Here is an 18,420-nt window from a genome sequence, read left to right as displayed (position 1 = left end):
AATCGATTCCTAAGAAAACAGTTTTTGAAGAGTGGCATTTACTTGGATTCATGGCTTCCTGTAATTATACAACTACCTTCCTTTTTGCATCAACAAAATGAAAAGATACCAAATATGCTCTTATTTTCATAAAGGACAATTTGAAAAGTGCTATAGTCAGGAATGGAGTCACCTCACTTGTTTTACTGGACCTAACTTTCTTATATGATACTCACTTCTAGGTATATTAAAGAAACTTACCATCAAGGGAATCTTCCTTGCCTAAATCTGTTTTCTAACTCCCCAACAAATCCAGTATTGTCTTGCTGCTCCCAGGCACATAATCACCTTTTAGCATCAATGTTGGCATACCTCAGGGCTCATTTATGTCCATACCCGCTTCAATATATAGCTCAGCATATAACTAAAGATTATTAAACCATTTACCCTGACATGCACCAGTACCCATTGCAGACAGATCGTCCTAAAGCCGGAAAGCCCAAGGAAGTCTGACATCTTGGGAATAGACCACTGCCTAAGAGCAAACAATGAATGCTGATAAATCAATTTAGAATGAACATGTCCATAGCACACATCCTGATAACCTGAGATTGGATACCAACCAGCTTACAGTCATCTGGTGACAGGAACTCAGGGTACACCAAGCGACATTGACAGGGTTCAGAAACGTGAAAGCAGTTTGGACTCTATCCAGCTTCACTCTGGTTCCGTAAATAAGCAAATTACAAAATACCTTCTATACTATATGTGTTCTAAGGTGAATGTTTCTGCATTTAAGTCTCTTGACAGCAGCAGCTCCACGCTACCATCTCCTTCATTCTAACATATGGAAATGGACTCTACCTGGTTTTGTTGCTGTTTGTGCTCTGAAGACTATCTTAGACTTAAATGTCCATCAGGAAGACAACTCCTATAAATCTATTTATATGACCACATTTCACCTGTTTGTCAATCTTTCCATTGGGTACCCATTGCCAGACTTTCTGCTTTCATCCCCCTGCATCTCATGCAGGGCTACTCAAAGCAAAGGCCTATTCTTCATCCCACAAAAGCTGCAAAAGACGAGGAAACCCCTCCACTCTAGACCAATACCCCAACTGGTTATCCTCCGACATGAAAAAAACACATTCTTGGAACCTCCTTCTATTTAAAAGCAATAAACCCTGCAAAAGGTTTTTAAAAAGTGACATCCAAAACCACCTGGAATTCAGGAACAGAGGGAAAACGTGGCTCTTTACTGGCAGACAGAACAACATGCCAATATAGTATTCAGAACGATACCCACTGAAACTGGAGTACATAACCCTAAAGTGGTAGGCATAATGGCTTCTGTAGCTGTGTCTTGTGCTCCACTCCACTTTAAGCACTGATAAATGCTCAAAGCAACACCATGGCAGCAGTTTCCAATACCCAAACAGCATGAAACCAACACAGGCCACACTCTACTTAAACATTCTATCCACCCATACACTTGTGGCTTATAAGTCTAAGCATTCTATTTCTTGCCTTTTTTTTCATGAAGCACCAAGACCCAGAAACAAAATACAATAAGAGTACAACTCTGGTCCTCATGCATGACAATAATACATTACTCACAAAGGCTACATGACAGACCCGCACTTTTCCACATAAACATCTACACAGGTAAACTGCTACCTATATGCAAATGTGCTTTGATGCTTTGTCATGGGAATTATGTGTTACATAAATACAACTGTAATAAAAAGTTAATAGTTAGGACTTTTGTACAGTCAACTGTTCCCCAGACTTCATTAAGGCATGCCAAACATATAAAATAAAGGCACAAGCAGGCCAAGTTTTGCTCACTCACTAAGAACACTGTACAGCAAGGCACACCAGGGAAGATTTCCTTATGACCAGAGAATAGGGTATGACCAAAGAATAGGTAGAACACGTACAGCTGTCATGCAAGGCACACACAGAGCATATATGGTGCTGCTAAAAGCAATGTGAACTGACATATAGTTCAGAAGGAGAGTGCACAGATTATTTCTCCAACTTTTGATCACAGATGATCACTCTGATTACTGTGGCATTTATTACATTATTGAGTATTGTATGGATTACTTATATCCACAATCAGATTACTGAATAATAAAGTGACAACTGCATGAGATTTAAAAAAAATATATACTGAATAGTCTATACTTCAGTCATTTAAAAATATGGTTACATTGATTGAATTACCCTGCATATTACTGGAGGATATTACTTTATTGTTGGCTATATTATCGAAGGAACTTATTTATATTGCCTTAGGCTACATTACCTGGTTCATTTACTATATAGAGAGAGTCTTTGTTCAAATGTGTACATTCTGATTTAAGATAAATAATTAATAAATGTGTCCTGTGTATTATTACATAAAAAGATTGCTCTGGCTGTCGTACTCTGTATTGAATTACAGAATGGAAGGACCTTGATTATTTCATCCGAAGTGTGACTGTAGATGGAGACTACTTTGATACCCTTAATTTCCCTTACATTATAGTGGGTTACTCTATGTTATCCTGATGTTGTTTACAGAATGTGATTACTTTGATTAGTTTACCCCATATTACATGAAATAAAGAGTTTACTCCAATTATATGAACTTACAGAATGCAACCACTATATTTGATTGTTCTACAATTGCAGCATATTAAATATTACTTTGCCATAAATTAGATTATTTAATGTGATCACATTTCATCCTTGATACTGCATTAAATTATGCAAAGAGTGATAGTTTTATGCAATTTTAGATACCAGGACCAGTATCTAATTACCAAATGCTAACTTAGATCACAGAAGCAGTTTGTTTTGATCACTTTGCTCTAAGCTGGATCACAGAACCACATTGAGATGAATGTTCTACCCTGCACTGATCTAAAGAAAGAGTTTACTCTGATTACATTGACCTTTTGTTACACCTCACGCTTCATGCGCTCTGGGGTTTGCACTACATCCACCAGAAGGCGCCACTGGTTTATAGAATAGGCAGCATAGGGGCAGCCTTCCCTGTGTATGCCCATTGGCTTGGGGAGAACAGCTGATGCACATGACACAATAAAGGAGGGTGAAAGGAATGGAGCACTGCTTGGTTTACTTTCATTCTGAAGTTGGACTATGCCCCCTTGTTCGTGTTTCCTTCGTCCTTGATTTACAGAGTTGTGGAGTCTCCTGAGCAGCGTCAGAGGCTCCTGGGTTGCGTCAGAGTTCCCTGTGTGGCGGCAGACTTTCCTGATCGGCGTTGGAGTCCCCTGTGCAGCATCGAAGTTTCCTGATTGACATTGAGGATTCCTGGGCTGCGTCGGAATCCCCTGTGCGGCGTCGAAGTCATGCGCATGGTAGCGGGATCTGTGCAGACTGCTTCTTCTTTACTGTAACAGCTTCTCCCTTTGTTACAAGGATTGCGGTCCCCGAGAGTCAGGTAAGATCCTGAAGGTGGGTTCGTTTAAGAGTTTCTTTGTTTTACCCACTTTTACCTGTTTCTCTCCGCTCCTCACTGGCGTCATTTTTTTTTATTGCTTTTGAACCTCGTGATGCTTTTCTGTTCCTGTTGAATAACCTGTGTATGGAGGTTCGTTTTTTTTGATGTAGCTTCCTTCTGTATTCTACTTCTTCGTGTCCTGCGTTTTCAACGGTCAGTGCACTGGTGAAGAACCCTTATTTTTTATTTTTATTGTTGTTATTTGAATGAAAGGACATTCGTGGCATGGTGAAATTATAACCAGCTTCATGGATTTATTTTTGTTTGATGCCTATGGACAAGTCTGTCTCAGGTAAGCTTTTGGGAATACACAGGGAACGCTAATTCAGTTTACAATTTAACAGGCCTTTAGAGTTACAGGGAAGAGAATAGTACAAGTTAGTAACTACTGTTGCATTTTTTTTGTGTTTACAGGCTCCGCATTTAGTGTTTATCAGAAGTTAAATTGGAATTCTGGAGCTGTGCTGTTTCCAGGCCTAAGATGTTCTTCCCCTCTTTTGACCCTTCTCTCCCCTTGGAAAGTTGCTAATCTTGAGGTTGTAAATCCTCGGAGTGCCGCTGTCTTTTGAGAGAGTTGAGGTCCTTCTTCGCTTCCGTGGAATTCTTACCACTGGCTGGCCACGGTTGATATCGTGACACCTTTACAGAGTCACAGAAGAAAAACACATTAATTGCTTTACATTTCGTAGGTTGCAGAATGACAAACCTCACATTTCAAAGGGATACAGTGGAGCACTCTTGTTGTTGTACCTTGTGTTACATGCATTTGATTGCGTAAGGTAATCACTCTGATTATTTCTCCCTTCAGTACATTACAGAGGAAGAACTCTGGCTACTTCAAACAGCATTACATTAAAGGAACTTAGTTGGGTTATGCAACCTTGCATTTGATTGCACAAGACAACAACTTCACTATTTGTACTTATCCGGATAGTACAATATTACATTGACTGTTGTACTGTGCATAAGATTACAGAAAGAAAATACTCTGAGTGCTTTATCCTACATTAAATTAGGAAAATAAATGTCACTCTTATTACTTAATATAGCATTGGAACAGAGAAGATGATATTTTCTTTACTTTCATAAGATGTCAAACCTAGAATACCATGATTGCTTGCCCAACAATTACTCTGATTAACTTACTCTATAATGCATTACAGAATCTCACTCTGATTAATTTGGTCTTCATTCATTTAGAGTTAGTTGATTTTTCACATTACTTTACCCGTTTTCAGATTACAGAAAATTAATATTCTGATTTCTTTGTCCTGTATTATATTAAACATGTGTATGTGTGTTTATTACTATACACTAGTGTAACATAATATACTCCAATTAATTAATCCTATTTATACTACATAATACAACTGCTCTGATTTACAGCGAGTGTGATTTCAGAAAAGGTTATTTGATTTCATTATTATTTAACGGTCCCCATAAAGCGATTACCTTGATTGTTCCATCCTGGTATACCAGTGTTAAATTGCAGTAGGTCAGTATTTTGATTTCTTTACAGTGTATTACTTCAAACGTATATTTATTCAAATCAGTCTACTGTGCATTATATTGTATAATGAGATTAATCTAATTGAAATTACGCAAATTACTTTATCCTGTATTTTCTTAAAGGATGAGAACATTTACTCTACAGGAAATAACAAATAACAAGGGATTCATCGGATTAATATATAGTGATTGCAGACATAGGTTGCATTGATTATTTAATCTTCCATCAGAATTCATTAGAAGATCACTTCCTTTTACTGGATTACAGTATGAATTTATTTTCTCTGCATCATATTAAAGCAGCAGATTATTCAATATACATTAGTCTGTGCTGTATTACAATATCTTGTGTTGCTTTTTTCCTATTTTTCTACAACCCTTTACATTACAACAGGGTATTGCTCCATTACTTTACCATGAATTGATTAGCAAAAGAGATTCCTTTAATTACTGTAACCTGCACTGCTTTAAACAAAAATATTCAAATTATTTTAACGTATGATGGATTACGTAAAATGATTTTAATTACGTAACTTTCTAGATCATTCAAAGAGGTTTCTCTAAATACTTTATCCCGTATTTGCTGAAAAACATTAAGCTAACGACTGTACCTTTTTCTGAATTACATAAGATTGTATGCATTTCTTTACACATCATTACTAGTCACTGCTTTACATACCACTAGGGATACCTCTCATTATCCAGTGCTACACTAATTATTGGAGGGAGAATAATCTATTTGTTAAACTCTGTCCTGTATTACAGAAGATAATGGCTTTCAGTGCTTTTCTTTACAATACACACACACAAACAAGTCAAAGAAATACAGACATTTTTCACAAACTCCCAACGTTGGTTCTAAATCTGGCTCACTTTCTTTGCTTGCTTTCAAGAAAAAACTATAACTCTACTACATTAGCATTTTTCTTTCAAACTAACTAAATTCATATAAAGAGTTTTAATTTTTTTCCTACCTAGTGTCTCAATAATAATACAAATCTATAAAAAAGTTAATCAATGGCAAACAATTTTAGTATAATGATAACAGATATTCCTGTTTACACAAATAATGAAACTAATAGATATCTTGGCAGTTTTTTACAAAAATGTTACAACTTTCCTTGTATGCTAAAGGCCGCTGTCCAATATTCAAGAGAAGGCACCATTTAAGATGGTTAAATAATTAAATAGTTAACCAGCCAGGTTCAGAGATGCAGCATGAATCTGCATTCAAGAGGATCAGTGCGCCATGTTTGCATTCATGGGCAACACAGCATTAGGCCACTTTTCAATGTAGATGAAAATGTAAAGCATTCTCTCGCCCATAATATAAGCTCCAATCCTCTTATAACAATGAAAAACGTTCCCAATATACCAAAGACAATAAATGTGGTAAGAATGGAAGGCTGCTGTCAGTTCATTAGACTGCAGAGTGTCATATTTGTATGTGACATTAGAGAGCTATGATAGGATATTTAGCAAGCCCTGTAAGTGGCAAATAACTAAAATAAATTAATATTGTTAAGGGAGATATGAGAAACGCCAGATTGGGAAACATACCTGCGTCAACACTCTATAAAACATTGGCACCAAAAAGCTTTTTATTACGTTTGTGCAAATGAGGGCTTGCAGTTTGACTCAGACCCTCCTCCTATACCAAGGATATAGAAAACACACTTTCAAATGCCTATAACATGCAGTTGAAGATCACACTAATGTTTGTAAACAAAATCACAGACTAGTATCATAATGTATGATAAGTGTAACTTTAAACATGATGTTAACTGCAAATGACAGACCTTTCCAATAGGGCTTCAACAACAACTACAAGCATGAAGTGTTCTTTAATAGCAAGCAGTAAACATACCTGGAGCAGTTGGCAATTTCTATGCTTGGTCCATCACACTGCAACCCTCCACAGGCAGGTGCAGGATTGTCACACACACGGGTTCGACAGAGACAGGCTCCAACACTGCTGCCATCTGTGTGACTGCAAGCCTTCCACTCTGACCATGCTCCAAAGCCACCATCCACTGTCAGGTTTCTAGTCTACAGCAAAACAGAAAAAGCAAAAGAGTGAGAGGCTGAAAAGCTATGTTATTAATATGTATTAAGTGCTCGATTACCCATGGATGTCTTGGCGTTAGAAAAATTGTGGCCGTAGTTTCACTGGGTGCTATTATGAAGAATTAAACAGGCAGGTTATAAGGGATTTTCTAAACAACATGAGGTTGGATGAAGTTTTGATATGAAAAGCAAACTCATTCCATGCTAGAGAGGCACCTCACACAAAGCTGCGGCTGCCCCAAGTCGCACGTTTGAATCTGGGTACGGTGACTGTTTTTGCTGAAGAGGATCTTAGTGGCCTATAAGGCAGGTACCAGTTAAAACGGTTTTAAAAAATAAGGGCCCTTAATCATTCAGGGCCTTATGGACGAGCCACAGAGCCTTAAAAGTGACTCTTTGCTTGATAGGCAACCAGTGTAGTTCCCTCATAGGTTTTAGCAACCGATTGGTATTTAGTAATTTTAAGGAGGAGCCATGTGGCTGCGTTTTGCAAACTTTGTAACCTGTTTAACACATGTTTATGGGCAGCTGGATACAGACTGTTACAATAATCCATCCAGGACAGAGGAAGGGAAGTCACTAACATCTTCTGAAGCTGAGGGGTATAAAAGGGTGTATCTTCTTTATGAGCCTTAAGATGTGAAAGACCTTGGAAGAGAAAAATTAAAACATATGTATACTACTTGTTTTATTTCAACATCCTCCACGTTTTAATTTACTTTGTCATGAGAACAGAAATGAGTTAGTGAAATTAGTTTATCATTAAAAAAATAAAATGTAAGACTTATCCAGTAGTATTTTTAGCGGGTAAACCAGCCAAGCTTGCTATATAAATTGAAAGCCAGAACTAAGCACTGTCTGCAAACTCATGTGTGTCTCCCGAATTAGCAACCTCAGCCTTTTCTGTTGTGGCAAGAAAATGAGTTTCCTACAAATTAGAAGATGTAGCCATCTGCTGCCATGGGACCCCCGTATTGGCTTGACCAATGCCTGCACAGAAAATTGACTTAAATGTCCCTTGACACATGGTCTCCATCTTTGGACATTAACACCTGTTGTTATTGCCAATCCTCTCATCTCATTTCAACAGTGGTGTACCACTTTTGTTTATGGGCTTTGGGTATAGCGAATGTAAAGACAATAGGACAAATATTATGAAAGTTTGACAAAATGTTCTCTTCTTTATTGCAAATCAGACAGCTGTATATAATCATGAAGCTGCTTTTGAATGGATATGATGTGGGTCCCGGGCTCACCGTGCCACTGGATTCAAGCTAGCCTGGCTGATGAGGGGTGATAGCCTGAAACCAGTCCCATGAAGCTTGTTTCCGTTCCAGGGAGAACCTGGCTTGGCAGTTCGGGCTGGACTGCTCCCATAAGGCACAGGGTCAAGACTGATTTGCATATGGATGGGTCTAAACTGGGGTGGTATGGTGAGCAAAAGAACGATGGATTTAACCCAGATCTCTTGCCTGGGGGTGAATGTTTGATTTGCTCTGCATTCCGTCCATCATCTGTGTGTCTTTTGCTCTCTCGCCCTAAGTGTGCAGTGTATGCCCAGATGTGGGCCACGTGCTCACTGTGCCACTGGATTCAAGCTAGCCTGGCTGATGAGGGGTGATGCCCCAAAACCGGTCCCAGGGTGCTTGTTTCCGGTATGGGGAGGACCTGGCTTGACAGTTCGGCTAGACAGTTCCCAAGAGACACAGGGTCAAGACTGATTTGCATATGGCTGGGTCTAAACTGGGGTGGCATGGTGAGAAAAAGAACTGATGGAGCATGATTATTTGAGAACACTTTGCTCGATTAAGTCTGTTCATTAAGTGTGTACTAATATTTATTTTATAAATACTACTAATAGTGTGGTAGTTTCTGAAAACACATGAGAATAGAATTTTAAATAGTGCAATGTGAAAACGTGCAAGAGTAAAACAACTCATTTGGAGTGAATAACAAATTAAAATTAAAAGCATGCAGAAGGGTTGCAAACTGCTAAATGAGAAATGATATGTCATGAGAGAGAAACGTAGTAAATATACTAAAGAATATAGTATAATAGTAACTTGGAAATAGTATTGTACAAATTATGATAATGAAAATGCTTAAAGTAAAATGATTCTGGCTTACGTTTTCTTTGATCATGAAAATCATATTAGAAAATGATTGTTTCTACTTTTAAAGATTGAAATCAGACTATGATCATGAGTTTAAAATGATCTTATATTGTTTCTTATGCATTTGCTACTTTCTTATATATTATTAATAATGGTGTGTTTTATTCTTTAGAAAATGAGGATTTGTGGTTTTTTATGAGGGCCTCAAAAACTGTTAGTGTATTATTTTTCTTTTCTAACGGAGACATCAGAAGAATGTATTTTGTCCTTCATACTTCCTAAAATGCTGATCTTTTTGCTTCAGTTAATGCATGTTAATCACTAGAGTTTCTTTCCTATGGTTAGAGTATTTCTCTCTCTGAATAGTGTGTCAACTATGTTGCAAGATAATGTGGAAGTGAGCGCGTGGATATGAAAAAGTTTCGATGTGTTTCCTACTTCCGAGGTGACATGACATTTTGCGAGTGAAACAAAAGCATCTTGGTAAAGTTTTGCTTGAACTAGACTGAAGAACGATCACATCATGGGTCCTAACCAATGGAAATGTGTGAAATTGTGAAGAAGCTACATTAGGGGGCTGGAATTTCGAACACTTTTGGGGTATATCTACATTGTAAGAAAAAAGAATATGGGCTGGCTGTCTGTTTCTCTCTGACTCACACAATGCTTTCCTGGCCGCTGGCTATTTCCTTGTAATTCTGGGCATGACATGCTGTCAGTCCAAACTTTGACTTTCCCAGAACTGAACTATCCTGATTTTACTAATGCACTTCATTGGCTGGTGATGTTGCAATAGCTATACCTTTTCAGCTAAGATGTTAGCTGATTCAGACCTTTGCACACTATGCAATAGTTCCTTGATCTAGGTTCATATGAATCTCGAAAAGCATATTTGAAATTGCAATGTGTACCTTTCTTTGTCTCTCTCTCTCTCTCTCTCTCCCCCCTCTCATGCCGCTTATTGATATTTGATGTATTTGCCTTGATTTGTATTTTCTATTGTGGATGTACCTGTAAACATTTGAATTAACAAAATTACTGACATTACTAATGTATTCTTGTGTATTGACCATTCATCTTGAATCTTAAATAAAGGTAACTGAATAAATATATTGAGTTTTGTTTTTTATTCAACTAGTTTTTACTGACATAATGTATTTTGACTGTTATTGTTAGTTAGGTATTTTCCTCATTACAGGTCCTCATGAAGGAAACTGCATCAGTCTCTAATTATCTGAGTCCCTATTAGCTCTTACAAAGATCTATTGGAGGACTTTATATTTTGTAAGTGGTCAAAGAGTTTCTAGGGGCCCAAACTCATGGTGTAGTAAAGTATTATATAGTTTGGTTCATGATATATTGGATATTTGTGAATGATTGTAAAATTGACACCACGTCTGCAGGATCAGAACGATGGATTTAACCCAGATCTCTTGACTGAGGGTGAATGTTTGATTTGCTTTGCATTCCTTCCATCATGTGTGTGTCTTTTGAATGGATCCTAGCAGATCAATATTTACCCAGGTTTTTAATATCCAGGACCTGAAACAAACCTTATTAGAAAATCAACCTACCTATGTTCTTCTCATAATAGAAGCTGGCTGAATAAGTACATGATAAATATTGTCATCTTTGCTGCTAAGATTTCCAGATATGAATGAGTCTCTGTCAATGCCCCTGTCATATTGATACAACAAATCAATAAAAAGGGATTTGAAGCATTAGCCAAGTGTTCTTCAGTGAATTATTAGTAAGCCAAACACATCACTTTTCACTTATACATTTTTAAAGTGCTTACGTGTTGCCTGAAGACTCTCTGCAGAGTCAGATGTTACTGTTTGTGGACTTTGAGTCTGAGACCAATAGCGAGGACCAATTTTTCTGTGGATCTGGACCTTGACTTTGCAGGAGGAGATTCATGTGGTGTCCTAAAGCTTAACTAGGGCTTGATCTTCCATAGACAAGATCATCTTGGTGCACCTGGCTTGGATTTGAAAGCCTCCTTCATCATGGTAGTCCTCAAAGCCTTCTTGAAGGGCGATGTAATGGGAAGAGTCCTTCAGTCAGGGCCCACTGTGTATCAGTGGTGTGGGCTATGCACGCAGACATTGAATTAGATGGTGTTATTTATGATACGGGATATGAAAGTAGGTGGTTATTATTGAGCATTGCATGCAGTGTTTTATTTCCTTTTCCACTTTGCCCCAACTCAAAGTTTTGTATCCGCATTAAGTTCCAGTATTTCTAAAAAAGAGGCACATTGTATTCTAATATATATTGCTCCTCCAACAGTCTAGTTGAGAAGGTCAGATGTGCGACTTTATGGTACAATTTGCAAAATTACAGAAAGCAGTGTGTAGAAAATCAGAGAAAATATACATTTTCAAACCCTTGGTTGTCCAGACAAGAATAACCTGGCTTTGATCCATGTTCTACCTATGGGTCATATCACATATACAAAGAGATTGTGTGTTCCCAGTTCCGAGTCGCAGATCTTGGCAGCAAATCACTTAGCGTTTGATATAAGTTGAAGGGTAAGGCAATGAATGCTAGAAAAAAATGTCCCTCCATCAGGCAAAAACGCAAAAGGTTAGGAGGATGGAAATGTAACAGCACATCAACTCTGACATCTGTTTCTGCTGAACTGTGAAAAGGACTGGCAAGAAGGCTACGAGTTGTGCGTCAAGGTGATTCTCTTGGCACCGCCGCTTTTTAAATCCATAACATTGCATTTAGATCTGAAAGCGGTCATACATTGCTCATATGGTATGAAATAGAGGAGATTTAATTAAATCTGACAGCGGGTTTCTGTAGCAGCTCTTGCTGCTGGCAGCCCTCCAAACTCTCGCAGCTAAAGCGTCTTTCATTTTGCCATTAATTGCCATTTTTTCTGGTCCATGGTTCACGAAGTGCCAGCCCATGGAACAGACAAGTGTGACTTCTGGCGGCTACGAATGGCTGACTGGTGTACTGGCACCTTCTCCCAGCTGTCATGCTGAGATGTGTTTATTAAAGGTACTTCACGTCGCCTCTCTTTGTTCATGGAAAGAGCGGCATTTTAGGCTCTAATATTCGCTTCCTAATCCCAAGAGCGGCTTTTATAAGCAACAGAATGACTCAGTAATTACAAAATGTTGTATCAGGGTTGGGGCAAGGTCCTCCCTTAACAATGCCGGACATCTGAGCAAATGAACCCATGTAACCCACATAATCCATATTTGACACAGTTTATTAGGAGTCCGTGGGCCTACGAGTTCCTCTTACTAATCTGTCTCATGCTAAACTTCTGTTTAAACAGGGGTTGGAATTACGAGTTTGAAGGTATTTAACACATCCGATAATCATTGGATACGCAAATGATTCAACTTTCGTTCAATTGTCAAACCTGTCGAAATTTAACAAGGCAAAACATATGGTATTTATCGCATCATGCGGATTTTGGTGCGTTAAACACCAACATCTGCATTTTATTCCCGATGAACTTGTGGTAGGCGTTAGTTGTCTCAACCAATAAACAACATACACCATGGTATTGTTATTTCATCAGGGTTGATAAATAACGCCTTATCTCATAATCAGGACCAAGAGGTTTAATATTCAGACTGAAAACACCAGATTTAAGCTGGGGAACAGCTCAAACGGACAAAGGCAATTCTCCCTGATCATCGTCAAATCCAAACACCCATAGGTTCAAGCTTGGGGGTCCAACATGAACACAGGCAGATTCACCCCAGCCGACAGCAATTCCAAAATGTCTTGGATTCAACCATGACATTTCTTTCACTCATCACCAAGAAAGCCAAGACACCTTATCATCTGATCTTTTAGAAACCAATGAACAACCTGCATCTTGCAAATGATCATAAATCGTATTGCAGGGCTCACACCCACTAGGCCCAGATGAAAATCAAATCATGCTGGCGTAATTCGTTTAATTTTGGGATTTGTGTGTTACATTTGTTATGCAAAATTCCTGGAATTTCGCCACTTCAGTACACCACGTAATTGCGCTGCCAATCGTGGCAAAGTTATAGCGCAGGCGCAATGCTAACAAACAGAACATCAATGGCCGTTATTCGCTGTAAATGTGTATTTTGTGCAATTATTTTAGCCTGCAGTGTCCTTGTGTCAATAATTGACCCGAGGATGCATTTTACACGAAACTATAGTGCTAAATAACGGAGTTGCATTTTGCATAATTACGCATAATTTCATGTTATTTTCTAAAATTTTGTATAATTAAATGTAAGGAAATTACCTGAATTTCACACACCCTAAAGCCCGTCTGTTCAGCACTCCTTTGTTTTCCAATGAACTTTGCACTATAGAAATTCCACTTCATTCACACATTTAATATCAAATATATTTAATGGGAGATACGTTTCTTGCATCCTGCCATGTCTATACAATCACTTATAAAGAGAAAGATTTATAGTTATTCCTCTATTTCACTCCTACTTCCTATAATTACTTTGGAAAAGTGTCGCAGAGGTGGGCCCTTTGAAAGCAGGAGGGTCTGGGATGACTCTCAGATGATGTCTTATAGGGCATCTTCAGGCAGTCAAAATGGTGCCATGAAGGCTTCGGGTGTGAGGGTGAGAGACATGTATATTGCTGATGCTCTGCGAATCATTGTGACGTTAAAGCATGGCTAATTTAGCACCTAACATTGGCATTCAAGGGCTTGTGGGAGGATCCTGGGCCGGCAATGACATTGACATCAGGGGTAACAAATATGGGACACACCCACTTGAAATGAACCACTCAATATGGATGCCACTGCAGAGGATGAAGTTCAGGGGCTATATCATTGATACGGTGCAGTGTCCCGCTCCACGCCCATAGCACACACTTAGGTCTGTAAACCAGACACAGGGAGGGACATTGGAACATATCGCAGTAAAGGCACTGTTCCTAGTGCACATGCAAACCTGGACATCCACTGAGAGCAGTGCATTAGTGAAAGGCCTGTTTGAAGCCACAAACTGCTTTTGACTCTGGAGCTGGCGACTGGACTGTCTTTCAAAGCGGAGGCAAAGATCTACCTGCAGACAGGTGCAGTGAGTGACTGCACCAGCCTGCCGAGGGGTGCCTGGGCAGGTGCGTAGTTTGGTCAGCATGATTGGAGGGGAGTGAGCTTCAGATTCTCTGACAATCAGTCTGGCATATAATGTTTAAATACATTATATGACAAGCAGGGTGCATGAGAGGGGCCTAAGGGACAGTGGAAAAGGAGAGGAATGCAGATTGATAGTACTAAGAGAGACAACACAATATTTTGTAAAATAACCAATATTTTTTTGGCTATTTCAAACCAGAGAGGGAGAAAGTGTATGTTTTTGTCTGTGTGTATGTAAAGATTTCTGGTGAAATCTGGCAGACACCTCATCATACCCAACTGAAAACACCTGCACCAACTATTTATCAAAAAATACATATTTTACGGGGGTGTAACACTTCAAACACCCCTTCTGAAGCTACGTCCCTGTGCCTCTGGTATCTCTGGGATCCTATTGCCTCCCCTTTCGAAGACAGCCTTCGGGATGCACTGGCTGTGCACCACCTCTTTGCATGGACCTCATTAAGGGGCTGCCAGGGCTTGCCCCTTGCTACCCCTGGCACTCCCTCTGCGACCCTTGGCCTCGGAGGTGGCAAAATCAGTGCCTGGAACACAGGAGCAGCTTACCCTAATGGAAGTTGTTTGGTGCTCCATTTTCCTGGTTTTCAGGCAAATTGTTATTACACAAAAAGTGAAATATATTATTCACTATTAGTGAAGTAAAGATGGAGTATACTCAGCTGGAATATATCCCTATCTGGCAGCTGTGTGACTCAAAGTAAAGGTCAAATGGTGTGTGATGTCACTTACGCTGCCCCTGGCATTTTGGTGAATTGACACCCATGCGTCTATGTGGCGCACAGACGGTGCACCTCCTGGCTGCCTCTTTACTTCTGCACCTGCACTGGAATATTGCACAGCCGCAAACAAAGATTTCCTTCGCTGACATGGGGCCACAACAACATGTAAATGAGGGAATATCCCCATGTGATCACAAGGGCCCATATTTTGTGCCAGCTCGATACGTATTACAAAAAGGGCCACAGCAGCATCTGTGCCCCTTTTCTGATGCCAAGTCCCCATGGGGGTCCAAAAACCAGGCACACATGCCTGTTGCGTACCCAGGGTACTTTCTATAACACAGCCCCAGGAGAGGAGCACTGGTACAGGCACAACGGCAAGTGGCATGGAGTGGCCTGCGACAATGTGGAGGGAAATAAATAATCCTTTGCAGAAAAATAAGCAGGAAACCCTTCAAACTTATCCGAGCAAAACACATCAAGCAGAAGTGATCACGCACTACTTTCTTTTAAAAGTTAAAACAAATAGGAATTTTTTGCTCGTCTTGGTAAAAGTGATTTTGAACATAATTAATACCATATTTTTCAACTCGATCATTTGGTGATGGTCGCTACAAATATACACAATTCTACAAAGAAAAAATGAACTGAATTTTCTAAAGGTTTAAGGCTTCCAGATTCATTTTTAAATTCCAAAAGATGAAACAGCTCATTCCACAACGCACAGGTACAACCTGCGCAGAACCGCCAGTCCATGAAACGCAGCAGCTTGGGAGGCACCCGGTGCATGGACTCTATTGCCAAGCAAAGAATCCGAGCGCTCCAAGGAGCTCGCCAGCATCTGCAACTCAATATGGAAGATCAAACGGCCCTAAGTGAAATGTCCTGAAGCGACCGCCTCTGGAGGCTGGAGCTCTCGGAGCATGAGGTCTGCCGCAGCGGAAATAAGACTTTTGAGAAACCCTTTGCAATTGTGGTGACTTACCGGGCAGGCGATGATGCTCTGCTCCCACTGGCTCATGCTGAGGCTTTCTTCCAGCGTTGTGCATTTCTTCATCACCACGTCCCAGCCGCAGTAAGGGTCCTGCGCTCCTATGCAGGCGCTGCGGAGAAAAGCGCACATCGGTCACACGAACGGTAAGCTGGTATCTGACAAGATTTACAGGAACACCATTTATCAGGCGCGCAACACCCATTGGGCTCACCGGGCTTCAGCCCCCCACCCCCCCCGTCATGTGTGTCAGCCCGGCTGAGACAGCCTCGCGGGCTGGCGTCCGTCTAATTGCAGCCAGACCCGAGTAATTCACAGGTCTTTAACCCCTTCGCCGCGGCACGAATTTTGCCGCGGTGCTGGGGGGGTTCGGGGTGAGCGCGGCGCCGCCATGCTCATGACGGAACCACTCCGTCATGAGCCACGGGCGCGCTGTGCTCATGACGGAGTGGTTACGTCACGACTCCGCCCACTTGCATTGCTCGCCCGCACAGGCGGGGAATCAGCGCCGCGTGGGCGGAGCGGCCGCAATGGCCGCAGCATGACGGAACCACTCCATCATGAGCACACGGCGCCCGTGGCTCATGACGGAGTGGTTCCGTCATGAGCAGGCAAGGGGTTAAAAGACCATTTAGTCGTTAATGAGGCTTTTGTTGTGTTTTCACCCCTTCTTACAGCCACTCTGCCTATGGCTGGAAGACTTAGCCCCCCCCCCCAAATCTCTTTCAGCCCCCCCCCCCGAAATTTGTCTCTAGTTGCCCGCCTGCCATTTATGGATACAACTTTCCGAACAAATTAGCTGGAAACAAGAAGTTAGCTGACACCGGATTAAAAAGTGCCACAAAGTGCTGCAAGCATATGTCGCAAAAATATTAAAAGAAAAAAATCATGCCACCTCTACCTGGCAGCCATATGCTTCTAGCGAAAATGTTAAATGTAAAAGTTTATTAGACCATAATAGAGGCTTCCTAGAAAACAACTGAGCTTATAACATATTTAGAAATCGTGTTGTGTTATATTGCAAATGATAGGAAATTATGTTTCAATTAGGCATAAAGAAATTATACTATTGGCTTTCAATTATTGTAACCTGAAAACATAGTTTAAACATGCAAGGATGACTAAAACATGATATTTAATGGAGGTAAATAAAAACAGCGGCAAAGTAAAGTGGTATCACACAAGCCCTGCCACAGAAGTGTAGTTCTTTTTAGGTGGATAGCCTCATGTGATCAGGAAATATGACATCCCTCACAGTGCAGTAGAGCTAATGGCTGAAGTGCTCTAACCCATTGCTCCATGCTCTAAGCTGTTGTAGGCAGAATCACAATTAGATTGACAGCTGAACTTCCCAATGAGTGAAGAACGCTGATCCAAAGACCTTCTATGTATGTATATAGGTATGTCTTTTTTTATTTATGAATTTCGAAGCTTATATAATTCTAAAGCTGTCCCACAACCACACTTAAAAAGTGAGGGAGGGTAAACTGCAGAGATTTGCAGTCAGTACAGTTAGCATTGCATTTTAATTAAATTAATCGAATTAGAAAGAAAATTCATTACATTAGGACAAAACGGGGATGCAAATATGGTCATGGCTGCAAAAGCTATGTTCTGGAAGAATACATACGAGACAAATTGCAAGTGATTCATAAAAAAGATGTAATTGGTGAACAAGGGTTGAAGTCATACATTGTCATTGTGGTGCAGTTTCTTCCGAGGGAATATTTGTCACCTCATAACATATTGTAACGGTTTTGCTCATTTGCTCCATTTCTCTTTGAGGTTGCCTACATGGCAAAAAATCAATCTGTGCTTTTTGCAGTCAGATAACAGCCTTAAACATTCCAAAATGAAATTGTATAAAATAGTTCCATTACCAAAATATATAATCATGACCGAAAGTATGTTGGTGGAAGTTAGCACGATTTAACCACTTTATGTAATCTAGTTGTAGAATGGTTACCTAATGACTACATCAGCATAAGCAACTGATGCATGTATATGTGCAGGAAAGAAGACACTGAAACACTGTAATAAAATCTTGAAGAGTTAACTTCATACTCCCAAAGTGTTCCCTAAACTATAACACACACGGATGTTGACAAATTCAAAAGATGAATAGGCTATGTAAAGAACAGTACAACACGGGGTAGAATTTGACACATTTCTGATTATACATGTTGAAGACTTCACGTTTCCATCTGTAGCCACTTAGAAGATAATCCATTGATGGATTAAATGCAGCTTCAAGTACCATGTTCAAAGGAAGCCAGGGCGCGGCGCAGCACCACCTCACGTAGACTTTTACATGTGTGATTTCACAGCGAGCCTAGGGCCACATGATCCCATGGAGGCGGTGCAGGAGATCCAATGGGGATCGGTAT

At 40.1% G+C, this 18,420-nt stretch overlaps 1 protein-coding gene across 2 annotated transcripts in view; it reads right to left on the bottom strand.

Annotated features, from left to right (window-relative positions):
- Nucleotides 1-18,420, bottom strand: part of SEMA5A (semaphorin 5A) — a 1,729,347-nt gene that overhangs the window by 451,490 nt on the left and 1,259,437 nt on the right. For both annotated transcript variants that reach the window (XM_085606095.1, XM_085606096.1), the window contains 2 exons: nt 16,028-16,145; nt 6,870-7,051 (listed from right to left, as the gene is read on the bottom strand). In XM_085606095.1, coding sequence (XP_085462221.1) covers nt 6,870-7,051; nt 16,028-16,145 — 300 coding nt within the window. The remainder of the gene's footprint in view (nt 1-6,869; nt 7,052-16,027; nt 16,146-18,420) is intronic.

Source organism: Triturus cristatus, chromosome 5_1, assembly GCF_964204655.1.
Source record: "Triturus cristatus chromosome 5_1, aTriCri1.1, whole genome shotgun sequence".
In the NCBI taxonomy this organism is placed as follows: domain Eukaryota; kingdom Metazoa; phylum Chordata; class Amphibia; order Caudata; family Salamandridae; genus Triturus; species Triturus cristatus.
This window is presented reverse-complemented; position numbering and strand designations above follow the sequence as displayed.